Source organism: Pogonomyrmex barbatus, unplaced genomic scaffold (assembly GCF_055798465.1).
Source record: "Pogonomyrmex barbatus isolate J1 unplaced genomic scaffold, ASM5579846v1 scaffold8, whole genome shotgun sequence".
Taxonomy (NCBI): Eukaryota; Metazoa; Arthropoda; class Insecta; order Hymenoptera; family Formicidae; genus Pogonomyrmex; species Pogonomyrmex barbatus.
This window is the reverse complement of record NW_028297182.1, coordinates 4,313,082-4,334,294: the sequence shown is the minus strand read 5'-3', so window position 1 is coordinate 4,334,294 and position 21,213 is coordinate 4,313,082. Positions and strand designations below refer to the sequence as shown.

General features: G+C 34.1%; 6 protein-coding genes across 12 annotated transcripts in view; 3 read left to right on the top strand and 3 right to left on the bottom strand.

The window, feature by feature from the left end:
• Window positions 1–414: 414 nt before the first annotated feature.
• On the bottom strand, window positions 415–6,568 carry Trxr1 (Thioredoxin reductase 1). Of its 3 annotated transcripts, none has more exons than XM_011634258.3 (8): window positions 5,446–6,568; window positions 2,999–3,228; window positions 2,804–2,931; window positions 2,454–2,683; window positions 2,132–2,346; window positions 1,871–2,053; window positions 1,344–1,702; window positions 415–1,263 (listed from the first exon to the last, which is right to left on the bottom strand). In XM_011634258.3, exons 1-8 carry the CDS (start codon window positions 6,443–6,445, stop codon window positions 1,134–1,136), a joined length of 2,475 nt encoding a protein of 824 aa, XP_011632560.2. In that variant the 5' UTR covers window positions 6,446–6,568; the 3' UTR covers window positions 415–1,133. The 3 variants fall into 3 exon arrangements, with proteins under 3 accessions (XP_011632560.2, XP_088939946.1, XP_011632561.1); XM_089083820.1 differs by lacking the exon at window positions 5,446–6,568 and adding an exon at window positions 4,046–4,406; XM_011634259.2 differs by lacking the exon at window positions 5,446–6,568 and adding an exon at window positions 3,507–3,672.
• On the top strand, window positions 3,623–9,277 carry sni (SDR family oxidoreductase sniffer). 2 transcript variants are annotated; one of them, XM_089083842.1, is made up of 5 exons: window positions 3,623–3,754; window positions 4,521–4,572; window positions 7,882–8,072; window positions 8,164–8,313; window positions 8,606–9,277. In XM_089083842.1, the coding sequence occupies exons 1-5, from the start codon at window positions 3,623–3,625 to the stop codon at window positions 8,828–8,830; spliced, it is 750 nt and encodes a 249-aa protein (XP_088939968.1). In that variant the 3' UTR covers window positions 8,831–9,277. The 2 variants fall into 2 exon arrangements, with proteins under 2 accessions (XP_088939968.1, XP_011632563.2); XM_011634261.2 differs by lacking the exon at window positions 3,623–3,754 and adding an exon at window positions 3,762–3,969.
• On the bottom strand, window positions 8,861–11,715 carry BCL7-like (chromatin remodeling complex subunit BCL7B-like protein). Its single transcript, XM_011634256.2, has 4 exons — window positions 11,478–11,715; window positions 10,864–10,939; window positions 10,652–10,757; window positions 8,861–10,576 (listed from the first exon to the last, which is right to left on the bottom strand). The coding sequence occupies exons 1-4, from the start codon at window positions 11,567–11,569 to the stop codon at window positions 10,458–10,460; spliced, it is 393 nt and encodes a 130-aa protein (XP_011632558.2). The 5' UTR covers window positions 11,570–11,715; the 3' UTR covers window positions 8,861–10,457.
• Window positions 11,716–11,951: 236 nt separating this feature from the next.
• Window positions 11,952–13,337, top strand: LOC105424165 (synaptic plasticity regulator PANTS). Of its 4 annotated transcripts, none has more exons than XM_089083844.1 (4): window positions 11,952–12,047; window positions 12,600–12,652; window positions 12,721–12,885; window positions 12,958–13,337. In XM_089083844.1, the coding sequence occupies exons 1-4, from the start codon at window positions 11,999–12,001 to the stop codon at window positions 13,183–13,185; spliced, it is 495 nt and encodes a 164-aa protein (XP_088939970.1). In that variant the 5' UTR covers window positions 11,952–11,998; the 3' UTR covers window positions 13,186–13,337. The 4 variants fall into 4 exon arrangements, 3 of the variants coding, with proteins under 3 accessions (XP_088939970.1, XP_088939971.1, XP_011632557.1); XM_089083845.1 differs by lacking the exon at window positions 11,952–12,047 and adding an exon at window positions 12,282–12,523; XR_016141086.1 differs by lacking the exon at window positions 11,952–12,047 and having other exon boundaries at window positions 12,264–12,648; window positions 12,721–12,893; window positions 12,958–13,095.
• Window positions 13,338–14,696: 1,359 nt separating this feature from the next.
• The window catches only part of LOC105424180 (uncharacterized), a 51,590-nt gene continuing 45,073 nt past the window's right edge, over window positions 14,697–21,213 (top strand). Inside the window, exons 1-6 of the mRNA XM_011634273.3 lie at window positions 14,697–15,599; window positions 18,325–18,434; window positions 18,636–18,841; window positions 19,011–19,199; window positions 19,283–19,429; window positions 20,841–20,937. Of these exons, the coding sequence (XP_011632575.3) occupies window positions 15,418–15,599; window positions 18,325–18,434; window positions 18,636–18,841; window positions 19,011–19,199; window positions 19,283–19,429; window positions 20,841–20,937 (931 nt within the window). The 5' untranslated portion in view covers window positions 14,697–15,417. The remainder of the gene's footprint in view (window positions 15,600–18,324; window positions 18,435–18,635; window positions 18,842–19,010; window positions 19,200–19,282; window positions 19,430–20,840; window positions 20,938–21,213) is intronic.
• On the bottom strand, window positions 19,444–20,834 carry LOC105424164 (cilia- and flagella-associated protein 299-like). The gene has a single exon (XM_011634253.2). It carries the CDS (start codon window positions 20,572–20,574, stop codon window positions 19,864–19,866), a length of 711 nt encoding a protein of 236 aa, XP_011632555.2. The 5' UTR covers window positions 20,575–20,834; the 3' UTR covers window positions 19,444–19,863.

Below are 21,213 nucleotides of genomic sequence, written 5' to 3'. Positions count from 1 at the left end.
CGATTTTCCGTAACTAGATTTATTATTGGTGCCTTCGGATTTATCCCAAAGGATCATTGTAGATGACCATTATATTTCTAAAGATATTTCTTGAAGAAAAGTAACAATCTTTGTTAATCAAAAGCAAATGTCATATTCAATAATATATTATTCTTCATGTCTTCACATTACTCACAAATGAGTAAAGTTTGTGTTCCTCGAGACATTTTTTCTTCATGTTTATTTCAATATTTTTTGTATCTTCGATATTTGTTTGATCAAAAATTGCTGGAGAAACCATAGGTAGTATACGTCGCTATTCTATAACAAAAGCGATTGTAATATTCAATTCATGGGATTGAAACTGATAAAATAAAATTCACATTTTAGTTCTTATCTCTAAATAACTTTGTAGATATTAGAAGTAATAAAAAGTGCTTCTCAGACATATTTATTTAATATTTTTATAGGATAGTAACAGTAATAAATTGATAACGCAGTCATTTATAAAAAATAGTTCTTACTTTGTTAGAAGTATAATTTCAATTTTGAACACTATGATAAAATTGGCGATTATAAATTACGGCGATTATAAATTATGAAAAATGATTTACAAAATCTTTGAGAATATCACTAAATTTTTGTATTTATCGCTCTATTAAAATATTTGAAGAAGAGATAAATATAATTCAATGTAAAAATAAAAACATTATTTTAGATATTAGTAAGAAAATCTATTTTTGTGAATTGTTTTAAAAAATACAGCAATCATATTATAATAAACTCAATATTTATATTAATAAATTCAACATTTTATTAATATTGAGGTATTATTATCGCTATCAAATAAGTATTACAATAACTTTTTTACAACGATGCATACGCTATACAAAACGCGCGTGGAGAAATATTTATAAAAAAATTACTGTTAGTGCGACATTAAAACAGATAATCGGAATTCTATTCTTTTGCTATATTTATATAATACTGCGGTCTTCTAGCGCTCTCGCAAATACAGTAGGGAAAACTGTTTCAGCAGAACGATATTCAGCTGACTTCTGTCACAAGAGCGGCCCGCATTATCTCTTAATGGATAATCGATAAATCTGTGAATATAATTGATAGAAGTACGACGACGTTGTGGACACATCGATCTAACTGCAGCAACTTTGCGGCTTCGGATCCAAACCCGAACGTTTAGTAATGAATATACGCGTAAATTCCTCCGCTACTGTTGGATGAATTCCAACGGTAGACTTCAGTTTCGGAATTGTTAAGCCACATCTACAAAAATATAAGGATACGTTAGACAGCGCCTGAAGCTTAACTGTTGAAGAAGTTGACTTTACGAATCAAACACTTACTTAATAGCAGCTGAGAATCCTTGAATCACTTCGCCCGCGTTGGGTCCGATAAAGTGCATTCCAAGCACTTTTTCATCATCATGTCTAAGCGCAATGACCTTCACGTAACAACGATCAACATTCTTCTGTGGTACGAAAAATTCCGTTGGTTTGTAGTACGCGTGGAAAATTTCTATATTTTCTTCCCCATGGATCGCGATGGCTGCTTCTTCACTCAGTCCGACGCATCCATATTCTAAAGGACTAAACACCGTAGTTGCTACATTCGTGTAATCCATTTTCTCAGTCGAATTACCATACAATCTTCTCGCTAGCAATTTACCCGCGTGTATAGCAACGGGCGTTAATTCGGGTTTTTTCTGTAACAATTCGAAGAATTATTACATCGTATTATGTATGCATCATCAAATTAATTTCTGTCGTATTTATCTTATTAAAATTAATTATTAGAAATATTAAAATGCTGAACCTATTTAAAATCATTCAAATCATTTGAACAGATTTTATAAACTATCAAAAAAACTTACATGAAGTACATCGCCAACCGCGTAAATGTTTGGGACATTCGTTTGTTCGTTAACTGCATCGATCTTGCCAGTTTCCGGAACAATCTTTAATCCGGCATTTTCCGGTTTCAGTTCTTCAGTGAGTGCACGTCGGCCAATAGCAAATAAAACAGTATCATATACATCTTGATGAATTTGACCATCCTAAAAAGAATTTAGACATTACGTTAATATACATATTTCTTCGTTTGTACATGTAATTTCATCAAATCAAGTGCCTACCTTGTCGATCCAATCAACCAGAAGGCGACCATCCTCTTGTTTCGCAATTTTCTTAGGTTTCGCTTCATAAATAAAATGCACGCCCCGGTGTGTCATTTCTTCGGCAATATGTTTTGCCATTTGTCGATCAAATCCACGCAACACGATTGATCGAACCATTATCGTGGCATCATAGCCTAGCCCATTGAGAAAACCAGCACATTCTAGACCAATGTCTATATCTCGTCATTAAAGAAAATCTTTTTGTTTGTATTTTTGTATAATTATATTAAAATTAAAAAATTTAAAAACACATCATATATCTTTTTGAAGGAAAGGATACATCCAGCACCAACGACAAGTGTCTTTCTTGGAGGGTACTGCAAACTAAAGATATCATCGCTACTTATACCATATTCCACAGCACCTGGAATATCGGGATATCTAGGTCTTCCGCCTACTGCAATTAATATGTTTTTGGCAGTAAGAATCTTTTCCTCTCCGTTCTTAGTAAGTCCAACTATCGTGTGTTCATCTTTGAAATGCCCAAGAGCATTAAAATATTCAATTTTCCTATAAATATTTAAATAAGTAAATAATGTATCGAAGAAAAGAAATAAACAACATGATACAAACAGTAATACAAATACAAATGCAAACATAAATTAGCATATTATAAAACAAGCAACTAACTTTGTTCTAAGTTCAACACGAGTGACCCAGTTTACAGACTTGACATGATTTTGTACAGCAGTTCTCAAAGCTTCCCAGTCAATTTTTATGGCCTTTGGATCTAATTGCCAACCAAATGTTGCTGCTTCCTAAAAATTAAACAATTCATACATCAGATATAAATCCTTTATATCACTTTAATCACAAAACACATACATGTATAGCTTCACCAAGCAATGCGGCTTGATGCATTAGTTTCTTCGGTATACATCCCACATTGACACAAGTACCACCCAGACCCCAAGTGGTACCAATAGGGGACGGAGTCACATAATCCAAAACTGCGACTTTTGCTCCTAATCCCACAGCTTCCTTAGCTGCCGCTAGGCCACCGGATCCACCACCGATAACCAAAAGATCGTATGTGTATGGCTGATATGTATCCGCTGAAAAAAGACGATTCCATTATCATTCCATATATAAGCATTCTTTAACAAATTAATTCTTGAAAAATTCGACGTTACACAGTGTTGTCAAAAGTGAAAAAATGAGATGACTGAAAAAAAAAACATTACGTAGATATTTCAAATATCAAAACATTTTTCTCCGTCGTCGGATTTTTCCTCGCGTCGCGTTCGAGTTCGCGCGCGTGCCGATAGTGTAACTTTTACATAACGCGGTGTAATCGCGAATTAACTCCCGATCGGCCCGTCTCGACACTCACTGCATATGCAGGCCATCGCGCTTCTGTCGTAGACGGAGTCGGCGTCGCATGCGACGAAGAGCGGCCGCCAACGGGTTGGTAACCCGAGCAACCTGGCGTGCGCGCATCGAGATGACATGAGCCGCGCGAACACCGTCAGTGTCGCCATGATAATCGGTGACATGCAACTCACGACTTCACGATTATCCGAACACGTGACGTCAGACAGCAGTGACGCGGCGCGGCGCTCCGCGTCGACGGGATCGAAGATGCGTGTGTCGGGCTCAGTCGCACGCACACGATTCGCGTTGACGATAACGACGCTGGTCTTGGTACTCCGAAAAAACCCAGAAGTGCAATGAGATCGGTTCTTATAACTGGCTGCAACCGTGGTTTAGGCCTGGGCTTGGTGAAGCATCTGGTCGAGTTGCCGAGACCGCCGGACAATGTCTTCGCGACTTGTCGTGACGCGAGCAAAGCGACGGTAAGATCGCGGGGAAGGCGGGACGGACCGGATTGGAAATGATCCATTAATTCATGCGTTACGCAACATTACTTACTGATCGGCGCCATCGCGACTCTTTTTGCTCCTCGCGCAAAAGAACGAATTTTTTCCACGATTTATATCTCTCACACGATGAACGAGTAATTAAAACAGCGTCCGGATTCTTGCCGTATTTCACACACCGAACCTGAGTCAAGCGACAGTCAAACTGCATCGATGAACGCAACCTCGCAACCATAAGCCTCCGTCACCGCCATCTATTATACGGTTTCTCATCACCCTCTCCCTGTCTCCCCCTCTCCCGACGTCGCAATTTCACAGTGAGTCAGCGAACGCGATTCACACTCGATACCGATATCCGTAAATCATTGCGCAAGCTTACCAAGCCAAAGCATCCTAGGACCGGTTTTCTTTTCATGGTGTCTCGTTACACGCGACTTTTTAAATCGATATAATCGAATGACACTTACTCTCATTCGAATCGTATTTGAATGAAAAGGGGAAAAAAATGATGGAAATCATCTTTATAGGAATTACGCGCGATCGCCGACAAATCGTCGAGTGTACAAATCATCGAGATAGGTAAGTTCCACTAATTTCACACTATTTTATTAATTATTTGCTAAATTCACGCTGGTAACGTGAGGAATTTAAAAATCGCTCCGCGAAAAAAATTTCATTATATTATCATTCTTATTGCGAATGATTTATCATTCTGATTAAATCTGATAAGACTTCTCGAAACTTCGATAACTTTCTCGTTGCATATATAAGCGGTTAAGAATGCGGGATTTTTTTAAGTACACAAGTCAAGGACACGTGTATATAACAAAATCGTTATATACTTTCGAATCAATATCATTTTTGAAATTCTAGTCTTGTATCAACGTTTAATGTTGAAAATTGATTATAATAAAATGTCTGGATATTTTTCTGTAAAAATTTATATTTACATATTTATATTTACATATTTATATTTATATTATTATACTTAAATAAAAAAATTTGATTTTAATATTTCATCTGTGAGTTATTTTGTATATAAAAAAATAAAAAAAAACGGAATTTACAGTACAATATTCAAATTGTATTTCGGATAAAATTTACATTTTTTTTTCATCATGAACTTACTTGAATCGTTATTGATCACAAACCGATTTTATATAATTAAAAAAAATTTATAAGAATTTTCTGATTTTTACAATGATTCGCATTATTTTCTAAACAATGCATCGAAAAAATATTTAAAATATTTAAAACAGACGCATAAATTAATTTAAAAAAAATACAACTGGTTTTTCTGGTTATAGCGCAAAGATAAAATAACAATGACACAAACAAAATTTCAACGGATTGACTTCAACATAAAAACTCGTTATGGTGATTCAATGATCGTATTATACAGTAAGAAAAAACGTTTAGATTCTCGATTGTACGAAAATGTTAATAGCTTACTTGTATATGATGCGGAAAGAATATTCTTTTCTTCTTGCTGGTTCTCCACATTATTATTCTCGAAATTGTTTTCCTCCGTCTTGTTTTCCGCTTTATTTTCTATACTACCGTCTGTCTGGTTCTCCACTTTATTCTCCATTTCATTAACAAAATCGCCCGTTTCGTTTTCCATCTTATTTTCAGCTTTGTCTACTTGATTCTCCAATTTATTTTCCACTTCATCCTTTATATTTACCTCCGCCATGTTCCTTGTTTTGTTTTCTACGCTGCCATCTATCTGATTTTCCATTTTGTTCTCCACTTTTTTCTCAACATTGTCCTTTGCTTCGTTTTCTATTTTATTCTCAGCCTTGTTTATATGATTCTCCATTTTGCTTTTCATCTTACCCTCGATCTTACCTTCCTTTGTTTCGGTCTCCAATTTATTCTCTATTTTGTCTATTTGATTTTCCATTTTGTTCTCCACTTCAACTTCGATATTGATCTGCGTTTTATTCCCTGTTTTATTTTCTACACTGCCATCTGTCTGATTTTTTACTTTGTTCTCCATTTCTTCCTCAACATTGCTCTTTGCTTCATTCTCCGTTTTATTTTCAGCCTTGTTTATAAGGTTTTCCATCTTATCCTCGACATCGTTCTTAGTCTCCAATTTATTCTCTACCTTGTCTATTTGGTTCTCCACTTTATCCTTCGTCTTGTTCCCCGTTTCATTTTCTGTCTTGCTATCTACCTGATTCTCCATTTCATTCTGAACGCCACACTCCACTTTGCTGCACCCCGCTTCCATCTCTTTCACCTGGTTTTTCACTTTGTTTTCCACTCTATTCTCAACCTCCGAACTGCTTCCTGCTTTACTCTCTACCTTATCTTCTATTTGATTTTTCACTTTATTCTGCGCCTTGTGATCCTCGGTTTCTCGATCACTCGAATCAGAGTCAACGGTTTTCGGTTTTTCGCAGCATATCAACCACGCTTTCTTGTTCACTTTACGCGATTTCATATTCACGAGCACTGAACAAAATAAAGAATAAAGAAAATAAAAAAAAATTAAGTCTAGACGCACACGATCAAAACGTCCAGTGCGAAAGACGTCCAGTCGCGAATATTCCTATTGTAGAAAAAAAAAAAACGCGGTTTGTCGAGCCTGTATTGATCGATATGTGCTATCTGATAACATCCAACTCTAAAGTTTTTTTCTACTTGAGAAACGTTAAAGATCAATCCTTTCTTACGCGTGATAAAGAAATCAATTTTCATTCTTTATCAGTGCGGTGTGACTATTTCTTAAAATATGCGATAATAATAATTATACGCTATTCAAAAAGTTCAATTTACGCATGACGTAGAGAAAAATATTTTTACTTTACATCTCGCATATGGTAGTTTGTCGCGATCGATGTAAAGTTCTTAAATAATAATAATTATTACTATAGAAGTCATATATTTTTCGCGCTAAAATAGAAAAAGATAGAAATAATAAAAAAAGAAATCTAATTCTATAAATTTCTTTAAATTTTCTCGTGTTTTATCTGTCGGAATCTATTATTCTTAACATTGCGCCAAGGTGTCCGATTATTACAACATGACTAGCGAGTTAAAGTCTTTGAAAACTTCGTTCTGTTATTGAACTTGTTTTTCATTACTTGCTTTCCTTGTCTGTAGATATTAAAGTGGTCTATAGATAAATTAGATAAACTAAAACTGTTATTGTTTCTTAGAAGAAACTTTTATCGGCATAAATCTGCCGCAAAAATATATTAAATTTCTTAAAAAGTAAAACGACGAATTTTTTTGAAAAAAATCTTCAAGATTGTAAATCTTTATTATCTTTAAGTATGGTTTACAGATTATGGTTACAGTCTACTATTATTATTTATAATTACTTGATATTAAATTGTGCTAATATTGAATTCTAATTAGAAATAAAATAAATCTTATTTCAAATCGAGTCAATGACTACAGCCTAGTCTACAATGACATAACATAAGGCTATAAGGCTGTAAAACGTGGTTGTAAGAACCTATTTAAATGAATTATTTTCATTTCTTATGCTTAACAACCTTACGTCACAATATACAGCACAGTTGTTAAGTATAAGAAATGAAAATAATTCATTTAAGTAGGTTCTTACAACCACACCTTACAGCCTTATAATCTTATGTTATGTCATTGTAGACTAGGCTTATCTTTTATGATTATATTATAATCTATTAAAGATATGAAATAATCCTAATAAGTGAATAAAGTAAATAAAGATACAAAATTATATCTGTAAAAAAAGCACTATTGTACTCTGATGAATGTTTGTGATATAATATGAAACTAGATTTACTGTGTGTAACGAAACTTGAACTACTTTTCGCGAACGTATATAAATTTAATAAAAAATTCTGACATCAATCGTTCGCGAAATAATTTTATGCTTCCTTTCCTCAGATTTGATGAATACGGATAATTATGAAGAGCTCGTGGAAATAGTCAGCAAAAAAGTAAAAGATGATGGTCTCAACGTTCTTTTCAATAACGCCGGTGTTTCCAGCAAATTCACGCGTCTTGGTCTTGTGAAAAAGCGGCAGATTATAGACACTTTCCTCGTAAACACCGTGGCACCGATTATGTTAACAAAGGTACGCCTACAATCATTCGTTACGTTCATGAATTGTCCATTAACGAATAGAGTCGGTTCATAACTGAGGTGTTTGTAACAATTGATTCAAGGCTTTCCTGCCATTGCTGAAGACGGCTGCGAAAAAGTCCGAAGATAAAACTCTAAGCGTAAAAAGAGCAGCGGTTATCAATATGACATCTGTCCTAGGCAGCATTACTAAAAATGACGACGGCGGCTTTTATCCTTATAGATGTAGCAAGGTAGAACTTCAAAATATATATAAAAATTAATTTTAATTTTGTAAATCTTACTAAAGTCGAAATATCATCACTATCTTATTGAAATACATAATTCCCATTTAATAAAGTTTGTAGAATTCCTATTATGTATAATAAAATAATGTAAAAATTTTCAGTCTATGAAATATTTGGGATATCTTACGATATCCCAGATCTCTACATTACGCTCTGAAATTAATCGATATATATCTTGTAACATTCAACATTTGAAATAACTTCGCAAAAGTCTTATCTAATCTCGTTTATAAAACAGGCGGCACTTAACGCAGCGACAAAATCAATGAGCATCGATTTAAAAGCAGATGGGATTTTGGTGGCGTGTTTGCATCCTGGATGGGTACGCACCGATCTGGGTGGCAGTAATGCTCCGATGGACGTCGATACCAGCGTTAGTCATATTCTCGATACCCTAAACTCATTAACGGAACAGCAAACCGGTTGTTTCATACAATATGATGGTAAAATATTGCCTTGGTAATAGTGACTGAATAAAATATTTAAACGAAACTTTTTATACATAATGTGTAACATATTTATATACAGACCTAAATATTTTAAATTAATATTAAATATACATAGTGTTTGTAAACAACCATAAATATACATATATTTTTATAAAAAAGAATGCAGAATGAAAGAAAGGTTTCTTACGCGATCAAATTTTGACTTGGTGTTGCACTAAATATTTGTCTTTTTTTAAGTGGAAATACATTTATAAATTAGATATTTCCACAAATTACACGTACTTTTTTTTTACATTTTGACTGAAATATTTGCTAGAACAATTCGTAAGAATATCTTTGTACAACATGCAAAGATATTCTTATTAATTTTTATATTTTTATACAAACATACTACAAATGTATCATAACGTTTTTCATAAGCGATGTATAATATGCACTGATTAAAAGACCATTTAAAACTATTTTATTTGTATGAATCCAAGCTTATTTTGTACATGTCACGGTGCTATAACGTAACGCAGAGGAATGCAAATTGTCCTATAATGGGTGCTTTCCATTTAGTAACACAAGTCGACACAAGTATCATTTTATCCTTGTTAATCATTGAAAGCCAAAAAAGATAGAACGATACTTGTGTCGACTTGTGTCACTATTGGAAAGCACTCAATATCAGTAGATGGGAAAATGATATTTGATATATACAATGATTTTAACGACTATTAGAAGTGTGAACGTGTTTAAAAATAAAATATAAGTTTATATATGTACGTTTTTTCAGCACTTGACTTATTGCGAAACTAATTATAATACCGTTTGAGTACTTTGCAAGGATATTCCTTGATATAGCAATATATAATCATAGCAAGAAAAATATATTTTTGAAAAAACATAATACTGCAACATTACTACGCAATCGCTGCGAATCCGCCGCTTTTTTGCTATCAAATCTTTCAATTTTTGAGATCTATTCAATATTTCGTATCCTAGAATTTTTGAAGGATTATATTTATTGTTCCCGAAACATATAGAGGTTACGATTACCTCATACTTTTTCATTTATAACTTAGCTCTTTATCTCAAATCTCTTATAAACGAGGTATATAGAGTCAAGGTTAAATTTAGAACCTGTAAAATATGAATCAACTGCTCCTATAAAGAGCCATACATCACCCATGAAAGTTATATAAAAATCATGATTTAATAAACGGATTGAACATTTGCCTGATTTCTATTCAATTAGCCAATCCTTGTTACTAGTTTTTAAATCCAGTTCATTGAGGAATTCGTAATAAATTCATATGTAAAAAAATAAACTTCATTTCACATAATTATTAAATAAAACGTTTTCATAAGATACTATTTGCAGTTATATAAGTATATATATATATACATTATATACATATATATATATATATATATATATATATATATGAATATGTATATATACATATGTATAAATATATTATCTATATCTCACTAAATATTTGGATGAAATAGAAAAGAACTTTTCTAATGATTCATCCATATAGAGAGGTATAATTTAACACAAAATTATTAAGTGCAAGTTCACAAAAGAGATAGTAATTCCTATGTATCGATCCCTATATGACATTGGCAATGATGTTGATTGTGAGTCGAATATTAGTCAGTCTTTAATCTCTTAGGTGCAGGTTCACTATTTTGTGAATTGGAGTCTTCTGAAAAGCCCAAATGTGCAGAGAAATCTGTCAATCCTTGAGAATCGCTAACAGTGGAAAAACCTAACAATATAAAAAAAATACATATTTTGTTAATTGGCAAAAATAACTGTTATGAATTGTCAAAACCAAACTCACACGTATTGGAATCTTCTGTCAGTCCAAAATTAGAATTTGATGATTCTATTCCTCCTTTCCTTGGTAAACCATTTTCTTTATCAGAAACGGTCTTTCCTTTTTTCTTCTATAAAATAAAATACTTATATCAAACTCTCATAATTATCTTTTAATAGTAATAAATTGCTTTGGTAAATTTCAATAAGCACAAATTATATTCTTATATGAAATACCTGATCAAGCGTTGAGATTGGAACCCATTTATATATTTTCATAGTTGTCTCTCCTATTGTAACCCATTTCTTTTCCCTGCAATTAAAACTTTTTCAAAATTCTATCCTTTACAAATGTTCAATAATTATAACAGAAAGTAAAGGTAAAAATATTCATTGCACGATAAACAATAACAGTACAATCTATCACAGTTCTATTTCATCTTCTATTTTTGTAGCAAAACTATAAGTAACTATGCACTCATCCTTGTCACTGTGACAGGCTTTATCATTCTATTGAAAACTCAGACGCAAATTCATTAACTGAACTGATAAATGTTATTATATGAAGTTTCTCGTTTTTAGTAAATTAAATCTTTTATTGATCTGTTCTTATATAATTTTGCACTCGAAATGAGTATCCCAACTGTGAACAACGCTCTCGCGTGAATTATTTTCAGGAGCACGCCTTTCTCAAAAATTGAACAAAACGGATGCACTCGCTTCATTTTTTCCCGTATTATACTCCGTGATCACTTTCCAGAGAACGACAAACGATGACACAAGAACCGGCTGATCTTTCCGTCACCGGACTGATCTTTTTCTTCTTCGATGCGATACATCAGAAGACTTACCAATGGCGAACTTTATCAACCACTTGCATAACACGTTTAATGTCATCCTTGGCACGACTACGAGTCTCCGCGCGCACTGACCGCGACATCATATTATTGTTTATGTGCGATTAAATCACCGGTAATTGATTATTTGCACCCGTCACACGGCACCAGAGATACCGGGACATCCGAGGCGCGGGCAGCGAAGAGGTTAGAAAAGTGATAGAGAGAGAGCTGAGAAAACCAACCTGACCCAATCGCTGAGCGTTATCGAGACATTTGGGCCTTTCAGTTTTCGCAATTGCCATCTCGGCCTACAAATCTAGAGACTTTAATGTTCTCCGTACTTTTGAACTGAATGATTCGTGACAACCAATAACAAATCGAACGAAACAGTTCGACCAATTAAAATATACTTAGGATTAATATTTCATTTGTCATACAACATTTTTGAATATGTTAATTGGTCATAAAATAGTGAAGTTTTTAAATCTTCAAAAATTCTCTATCTTGTAATCGATCGATAAAACATTTATTGTATGACAAATGAAATATTAATTTTACAGTGGCGACAGTACAATTCTCGATGTACATTTTTTTTATTTGAATTGTTGAACAATATTTCGCTTTGTATTAATAAGATATACAGTCTGAAATTAAATTGAAGCAAAATTGTCGAATATCGATATATTTTTGTCTTTCTTTTTCTTTAATTTTTCGTTTTTATTTTCGAAGAAACTTTTCGAAAAATTATTTAGGACACAATTCGACAGAAATTATAAATCGTAAACAAAGTTTATTCAGGACTTCTTTTCCGAAAATTTAAATGTCATTATAATAATCGAATAACATTTTATAATGCACATTTTATAAAACTTAGGCGCAAACGCGCACGCTTAATCTAGACCTAACCTATACCTAACCTATACCTAACTTATATACGATACATAACGATACCTAGAATCGTTTCTATATTTTCGACTTTAATCTAATACTTAGCTTATGACCTACCTCGCTTCTAGTTATAATATATTTAGGCTGTGTTCATTGCCAGTACTGAAATTGTATAATAGACAATTTTATTTATATTGTAAAAATCTTATTTATATTGAAAAGTCTTATGCAATTGATATACTTTAGTGAATATGGGCGAAGCTGATAAAGAAAAAGCATCACGCCAGTATGATTGGTCGGTATGTGAGTATATCTTTACATCGTTTTTTATAGAATAATTTATTATTTGTATTTGTACCTTCATTAGATAAGACCATGTATATTATATAAGGATGAATACGATGATTGTACCAGTATAAAAGCTCGTTTCCATCAGTACTTCATATTTGGCGAAAGTATCGATTGCAATCAATGGAAGATTGATTATGATAACTGTTATCAATGGCAAAAATACAAATCGGAAGAGGCATATGTATGCAGGTTGTTAAATATTTTAATAATGTAATCTGAACATATTACAAATATCAGAATAAAATCTTTACAGGCTAAGCTCATTCAAAGTGAAAAGCAACGTAGGATAAATCGATTACAAAGTCATTATCAGAATAATGTTTGGGAGAGACGAGAGAAACCACCAGAGAATTGGAACGCTCCACTGCCTGAATGGATGGAAAAAAATTTCGAAAACTCATACTTGCAAATAAGAAGCAAAGAAATGAAAGAAGGCACAGAGCAAGTATCTCCTCTCAACTCAAAATGCACTATATTGTAACAGTGCATAGCAAATTTGTTACTGTAAGATTTAGTATAGCCTGTACATACATGAATCTATTATTTAAATTGAGTCACATGTGTACAATAATATATACGGTAAATGTATGTGGAATTTTACAGTTTGTGAATAAATGTGTGATTATAATGTGACGTTAAATGTTTTATTGCGAGATACAGCCGATCAAAAACAATTTGGAATGATCATTCACGAAATGCTTGAATAATACTGACTATAAAAAAAAGTAATACTAAATTAAATATTAAATTAAAAAATAATAAATTAAAGACCAACAATCTTATGGAAGTTTGTATAGCTGTTAAAATTTAGAATTAGTTTGTTTACATGATGTTTTATGATTTATTAGTATTTTGATTTTTAAACATAAACATATTTACTTCGAAATTTAATTTTATTTAAAACTGCGTTTTTATTATTATTTTACATCCGCGTTTACTTGTTCGTACAAATGATATATATGATAATGAAAAGAATTTCGTGGTAATATACAGGATGTTTTAGACATATAAATATAATAAATCCCTATAAATATAATCCCTATAAATATAATAAAGACTTGAGATTATTTTGAGATGAAAATTTTGATATTAAAATGTCGAATTTAATATATATAAATTGAAATTTTTAAAATTGATTAATTGAGTTTGAAATTCGAATACTGTTACACACACACACACACACACACACACACACACATTGAAATTTTTTGTTCTAATCGATTAATTATATTCAAAATATTTATAGCGCAGAATAGATCGTAGTCCCATATTAATATTTATTACATTATATGATCTTAAGTTTACACTTTTTAACTAAATTTCTTGCACTGTTCATCTTTTTTCTTTTTTTCTGTTGGAGAGAAAAAGAAGAAAGATGAACAATGCAAGAATTTATTCAAAAAGAACAAATCTATAATCATAACACAATTTAAAATCCCCGCTAAATCAGCATCTTTAATCACACACAAAGTGTACGAATTACTGCGCATACGCCTCTTTTTTTTCATCTCTCCCTCTTTTATCATAAGCTAACTGCATGAAATCTATTACACGAATTCCATTATTAATGAGTTATTTGTACCGCTATTTATAATTTCTAAGAACTTTCAACAAGAAAAGTACAAAAATCTGTCACAATAACATCTTCAAATTATACTTCATTCGAAATCGGCTGGATAATATTTTGTATAAGAAGACTGGAGCAATATACGTGGGACAATACGTATTGTTTGACTTTTTCGATAATCAAGAAAAAGAAAATACAAAAAAAAGAAAAAGATAAAACTCAGAAATTCGGAAACTTGATTTCTCTGTTGCTTCTCTCTGTCAACATTTCCCGCAGGAGAAAGCAACGTTTCTTTGTCGTATGCAGAGCGCGCTTGGCGAGCGCGCATGCGCGAGATTTGTCCTCCTTGAATTGTTGGCCGCGAACGACGGCGTAGAACCTCACGAGTGACACGTCGCAAAATCGTCGGCGAGGCCGCGGTAAGAAAACTTGCATAATCGTTGACGAATACGTTGACCGACCGTCTAGTGCATTTTCCTTGTGAAGAGTCGAAGTGCGCCGCTGAGAAAAGGAAACCGCAAAATCGCGTGAGACACGAGCGTGCGATGTACGCCTGATGTATTTCGAACGCGGCGCGCACGTCCCTTCCACCCTTCTCTCTCAAGCGTTCTCACGTCCCCTCTCCGTCTCTCTTCGTAATCGGTACGTTTGCTCCTTCCGCGTACGCTCGCGTGTATACGTGCGTGCGTGCGGGCTAGCGTGCGTACGTTACGTATGTAACCGCGCGCGTCGGAAGTTTAACCGGACCGTGTCGCGCGTCCATAGTTGACTGTCGAGTGCGCGACGGTGTGCGACGCGGGACGTTCCGCTGAATGAATGACGTAACCTATATATACAAATATCGCGTATCGGTCGCGCGCTACGTGCCGCCTCTCGCGACTCCGCAGCTCGCGGAGAATAGTGTGGTGACAGCGTGACTTACTCACGCGTCCCGCGTTACGAGCCGTGAACACACCGTCCGGTGGCGTCGAACGCGGAGCGTAGTGTAGTGCGCGCGCGACGCGCACAGGCGGAAACGGGGGCAGAGCAGAGCGAAGCGGCGTGGTACGAAGCGGGAGCAAAAGCGAAGCAAGAGCGGCGTGGCGTGGCGTGGCGTCGCGCGTTGCTCCCCGCGGCACGTGCGTTTTACGAGCGTTTACGAGCGACATGGCCGCGGACTGCGTCGCGGACGGTGACTACCTCGGCGAGTACTCGCGGTTCTTCGCCGAGTTCGTCGCCAGGGTGAACCCCGAGGATCAGCTGCCGGTGAAGGTGAGCGTCTACGACGTCAACGAGAGCGAGCTCGTCGGTGAGATCATCAGCGTGACTCTACAGTACCTCAATCGAATGTAAGCACGTTTGTTATTTGGATTAATCATCTGTGGGAGTGGTGATGCGCGCTGTCACGTATCTCGTACGAGAGAGTATATATATATATATATATATATATATATATATATATGTGTGTGTGTGTGTGTGTGTGTGTGTGTGTGTGTGTGTGTGTGTGTGTGTGTGTATATGTATGTTTACACTTGACATTTCGTCACGATGCCGAAAGTTTGCATGTTTTCGCGCATGGCGAGACGCGATGCTTTAAAAATGTTGTGCCTACAAGGTTAAGATTATTAACTTGGACAACAAATTTGGAATGTCTAAGGAAAATATTAGTGAAGGAAACTAAATCTTTAACTCAATTTCGAGTCTTTTTCATAAATATTGATTGAATCGGATCGTGACTTAGTTGGTAGTTTGTTATTTTTACAAATAGAAGTAGAAAAACGCGAAAAATAATACCTCAGTCAATTTTAACTTTTATGTAGATTCCTAAAACATACTGTTACGCATATAATCCTTTTTTGCGTGTCCATTCATTCACTCGCGACACTTCCCTCGCGACACTTCCCTCGCGACAATGCTCCATAAATAAAATGAGAATTTCATGGAAATAATTTTACATTTGATCGTTTTGCAAGAGAAATATTTGCAAAAACATGATTTTTAATTCGACAATACCGATTACGATCGTGTTATTCCCGATCAAATTTTCTTCTTTTGCTGATTTTGCTGATTGTGATGGGATTTTTTTTTTCTTCTTTTTGCTGATTTGCCGTTATCTGAGAAATCACGTTTCTTGTATTAAATGTTCTCTTCAACAAGATTGATTTTGTACTACTTTAGATAACGAACTCGTTTTAATCATAGAATTACTCAAATATTTTAACAGATATAATATTAAGAAATATGAAAAAATTAATTAAAAAGATAAAAAAGTTAAGATTGTGTATCAATAATGTTAAATTTTTTATAGAATTATTGTGACAGTATAATTAATATTTTAAGAACGATTGAAAAAATAGAAGATTAAATGGAAGATTAAAAGATTCGATGCAGAGTGTCTCAAAAAATATATCGCATGCTTTGGTTATTAAATCTTTATTTATTTTATTTATATATATTCAGTAAAATTTGATAGTTTTGTATAAATAAAGAATAGTTTGTCAAAATACGAAAATTTTCATCTAAAAAAAAAACACATAGATTATACAGACAGATAAAAAGCATATTTTTGGATGGGACACCTTATATATATATATATATAGAATTGGCACTATTGCAATAGAACCTATTTTCATACGGGAGGAAATCCGAGAAAGTTACGAAAAATATTTTCTCCTGTAGGTCTCGATAAGCGCAATTTGTACCGTAGCGCAATTTGTATCTACAAAATGGTCGAGCGCTTTTAGAGCCGTGAGAATATCGCCGTGCGCGGCGTGGAAAAAAGGCAGGCGCGCAAAAAAGTTACGTATAGCTGCATGGTGCATCGCACGAAACGGGAAACGTGCTACGGTGGGATTACGTAAGAAATTTGCCCTCTCGCATCGCGAGTTCTGCGAAGATGCGAAACGGCCGAATCGTCGCGAGATGAAAGCCACTTCCGCGCTGCCGGCGCGTTTATCTGCTTTAACTGAAACCGTCACGAGACTATCACCGCCCATCGTCGTCGTTATCACGCGCCAAACGGAAAGGATAAACTATATACGATACGCTCAAAAAATACTCATGTACGTTACGAATGTTCAAATGTTTTTTTATTACACTTTGTGCATACCTTCTTTATGATTTTTCTTTTTCCCCTTTTCTTCTCCTATGGAAAATACGAAGTATCTATTTCTTTTATTTTAAAATGTATAAAGCATTTGAAAAGACAGTAGTAAGATTTTTTTATCAAACAATAAAACATCGGAAACACGTATGCGATAAGAAGATTTAATGTTAAATTTGACATTGCATTCCCCAAACGGACTATTCAAACTTTTTGTGTATTAATTGAATATAATATGGAGATATTAAATTAGCATGATTATAACACTAATACTATGTTAATACTTTCAACATAAAATGAATGCAATCTTCTAAAATTAAATTATATTTAGCGTGTGAAACTAATTATTTATTAATTTACTATTTATTTAATATTTAACTAATTGTGTTTATTTAATATTTTTTTTTAATTTTTTCAATAGCTGTGTTTATTTAATATTTTTTTTTAATTCTTTCAGTAGCTGTGTAGCTAAAAACAGAAAAATCATAAAAAACAATTCGCAAACAGTCATGACATATATTAAATTTACACACGAATGTTGGATATTTAAATAACACAGAAATTTTAACTGACACGTTTTTTAACACAAAGGAGTCATGTTATTTTATCATATATTGCTTTTGTAAATATAAAGTTTTTTTTCTATATTTAGTCTCTTTTTATCAAAAATTCAGTTTGCAAATTTGTTTCCAATCATTTAAAAGATATAAATTATGATTATTTAAAAAATTATCACTAAAAAGACATTAATGACACATGTCTTTTTTTAATTAAACATTGATATTTAATTTTTAATTAAACATTTTTTTTTTTATTTAACATTGCATCTAAATTAATCAAATGCTTATGAATTTAATCTAGCGTTTTCGTATCACATATTTCAAATCACATGGTTTCAAATATTTATAAATCAATCAAATATTTCTCGCAATTAACAATGACAAAGGTAATAAGAGTGCGATTGGTTTCAGATACTGTCCACCAAGCTTACAGTCTTACATCGCACGTCTCGTGATACAAGCGATCAAATCAACATGCAAGAAACAGCCGGAAATCTGCGGACTGAGGCAGCAAGAAAAGAGTAAGGTTTTGCAATCTCGTACATTTTTAGATAAATATTTGCAAAAACCACAAAATAACAAGCTATTTAAATATTATGATTTTAACATGATTAATAGATATAGTATATGTAAAATTTGAAAATGCATTTACGTTTAAAGTGAATGACTCATATGATGATCAAGATAATTATTTAATAATTTCGATGAATTGTTTTTTGCAGCGTACGCGCCTTTGAAGCTTATGCAAGCCGTCACGAACGAAGTGAACGAGATCTGCAGGCGGTATCTAGATAACAGCAGGCTAGCCCTCCTGCCACCGCCTTCGTCCACGCCACAAGTGACAGTAGGTGCTATTAGGAATGCTAGAAGAAAAATGGAAGATCGCCACATGATCCTACACGACTTAAATACCATGTTTAATATTCAGGTATAAATCTGACAATCCCATTCACAAACTGATACATAAAAAGAAAAAAATTTCCTGAGAAAAAATATATTAATTTTGAATTAAAGTTCATTGGCAATTACAGTCAAAATCGATTTGACAATGTCGATGCATTAACATACGAGTTGATATGAAATATCATATTTTACAGGATGATACAATTGTGGATTACTATGCCGTGTTCGATGGCCACGGCGGACAGGATGCCGCGGCGTATTGCGCGACTCATTTGCATCAGTATTTGGTCGAAAGTGTGCACTATCCCACAGATCCCGAAAGCGCGTTGCGCGATGCCTTCTTAACTACCGATGCGCAATTTATAGCAAAGTCAAGTACACAGGTAAATGTTATTTGCGTGAAATATCGTATATCCCAACTCGCTCTCTATGTTTTACCGATACTAACGATCGCATTTTATTACAGAAATTAAACGGTGGAACCACCGCGGTTTGCGTGTTGTTGATCAATAAAAAATTATACATCGCTTGGGTCGGCGACTCCATGGCTTCGTTGGTTACATTCGGCGGCAACGTAAAACAATTGGTGAATCCTCATCGACCCGCACGAGAAGTAAGTAATCAAGATTTCTTATTTTTTTTTTTTTTTTAATAAAACAAAATGAAAACGTATAATGTAATCTCATTTTTGATATAACATTTCTATATTTAATAAGTTTAAATATGTGCTTAATTGTCTTCAAAATATCCCGTTCTTGCGATGAACGATGAATTTTATATTTATAACCGTACGTCGATAATTCTTGGAGTAAAAATAATTTAGTCCGTCAATATTGACCAGCTTACATTACAAGTCTGACTTCAGCTAAGGAATGACGAGATATGAATAAATGATCTTTTTTATAAATTACTTTAAGATTATAATTTTAACTTTTATGTTTATTAAAACGTTCTTCGTTTGTTGCTGTATGTCCTTGAATGAGGAAATACATGCGCAGATTAATTTTATATTTAAAAATCTAGTCAACGTAGTAACATATTGACGTTCTAATTTTCTTGTATAATTTTGCTTCTGATCACGTGATCGTACAATATTACATGCTCGTAATGCGGACAAGGTATTCGAACTCGTGTCGTTTGTATACCGGGTGACGCAGCAGCTGGATCAACCGTGATCATTCGTCTATCGTGAATATTTTTAAACAATAGGCCACGTCTGGGATCTACGATCGGCACATAATTACGGGTTTCATTCAAACACGTTTTCCCCGATCTCCAGTGATAGTACGCGAGATCTCGCTTAAGAGGCGACAATTTTTTTTCTCCTCGATAATACGGCAGCCAATCTTCCAATTTGAGCCGGTCTTCAAAATCAATATAAGCTGATTCCTCGAATTTTGTTACGGAACAACGAACGAATATGATGGTTGACAGAATCCTTAATCTGTTGGCTCGTTCGCGCAGGGCGAGCTCCTCCATCAACCTACCGACGGACGACACAAATTCCGATGTGAGTTCGTAAGGCCGGTGAACAGGAAACAATAAATTTTTCACGATTTGTAAGCGACGATAAAAGCATTTTTCGCTCAAAGTCTCGCCAGTGCAGCGATAACCGAGCTCGGCTAATTGACGCGCGATTTTACTGCTTCTGAGGTAATAGATATCTACAGGCGTCACCAGCGAGTCTAAATATTCCTCATAATTTCGAAAATCCAGCAATCTTCTGTCGCTATCAATCTGCGTCCCGATGACAGTCATGTTCGGAAAGAAAGAGAGATTTTATTTTTAAACTAGCAATTTTACGTTGTCATCGATGCTCGGAGTCTTCTGTATTGTGAACAATCGAGACGCGTGAAACGTAACTCCAAGCGAGAGTATCGAAGTATCGACACGTTTGACATCTATATGTTATCACGCGAATATTATTCCCGACTCTTTATTATTGACAATGCCATGTGCAAGATCTATCGAGGCCAGGTACAATGTATCCTATTTACTATACGTCTCGATCTTTTTCCTGCTAGGACGAGAGCGAGCGGATTCGCAATATGGGAGGAGTCGTCGTCCATTGTATGGGTGTTTTGCGAGTAAACGGATTTCTCAGTATATCTCGAGCCATTGGTAAGTGACTGCAATACAAATCCTCCTTTTTGCAAAGAAATATGAAAATTCATTGACAAACATGACAAAACAAAATTTTTTCCGTGCAACGAAACGTTATATTTATTTATGTTAAACAATTGAATAGATCTAAGATTAACTTTGATCAAATTATAGTTAACTTAGTCAACAATTAACTCATCAAAAAATATTTATAGTATTTTATTAATATAAATAGAATCATTGATTGTTTACTGTTTGATATATAAAAACAGACGTAGAATAGAAATTTAGATT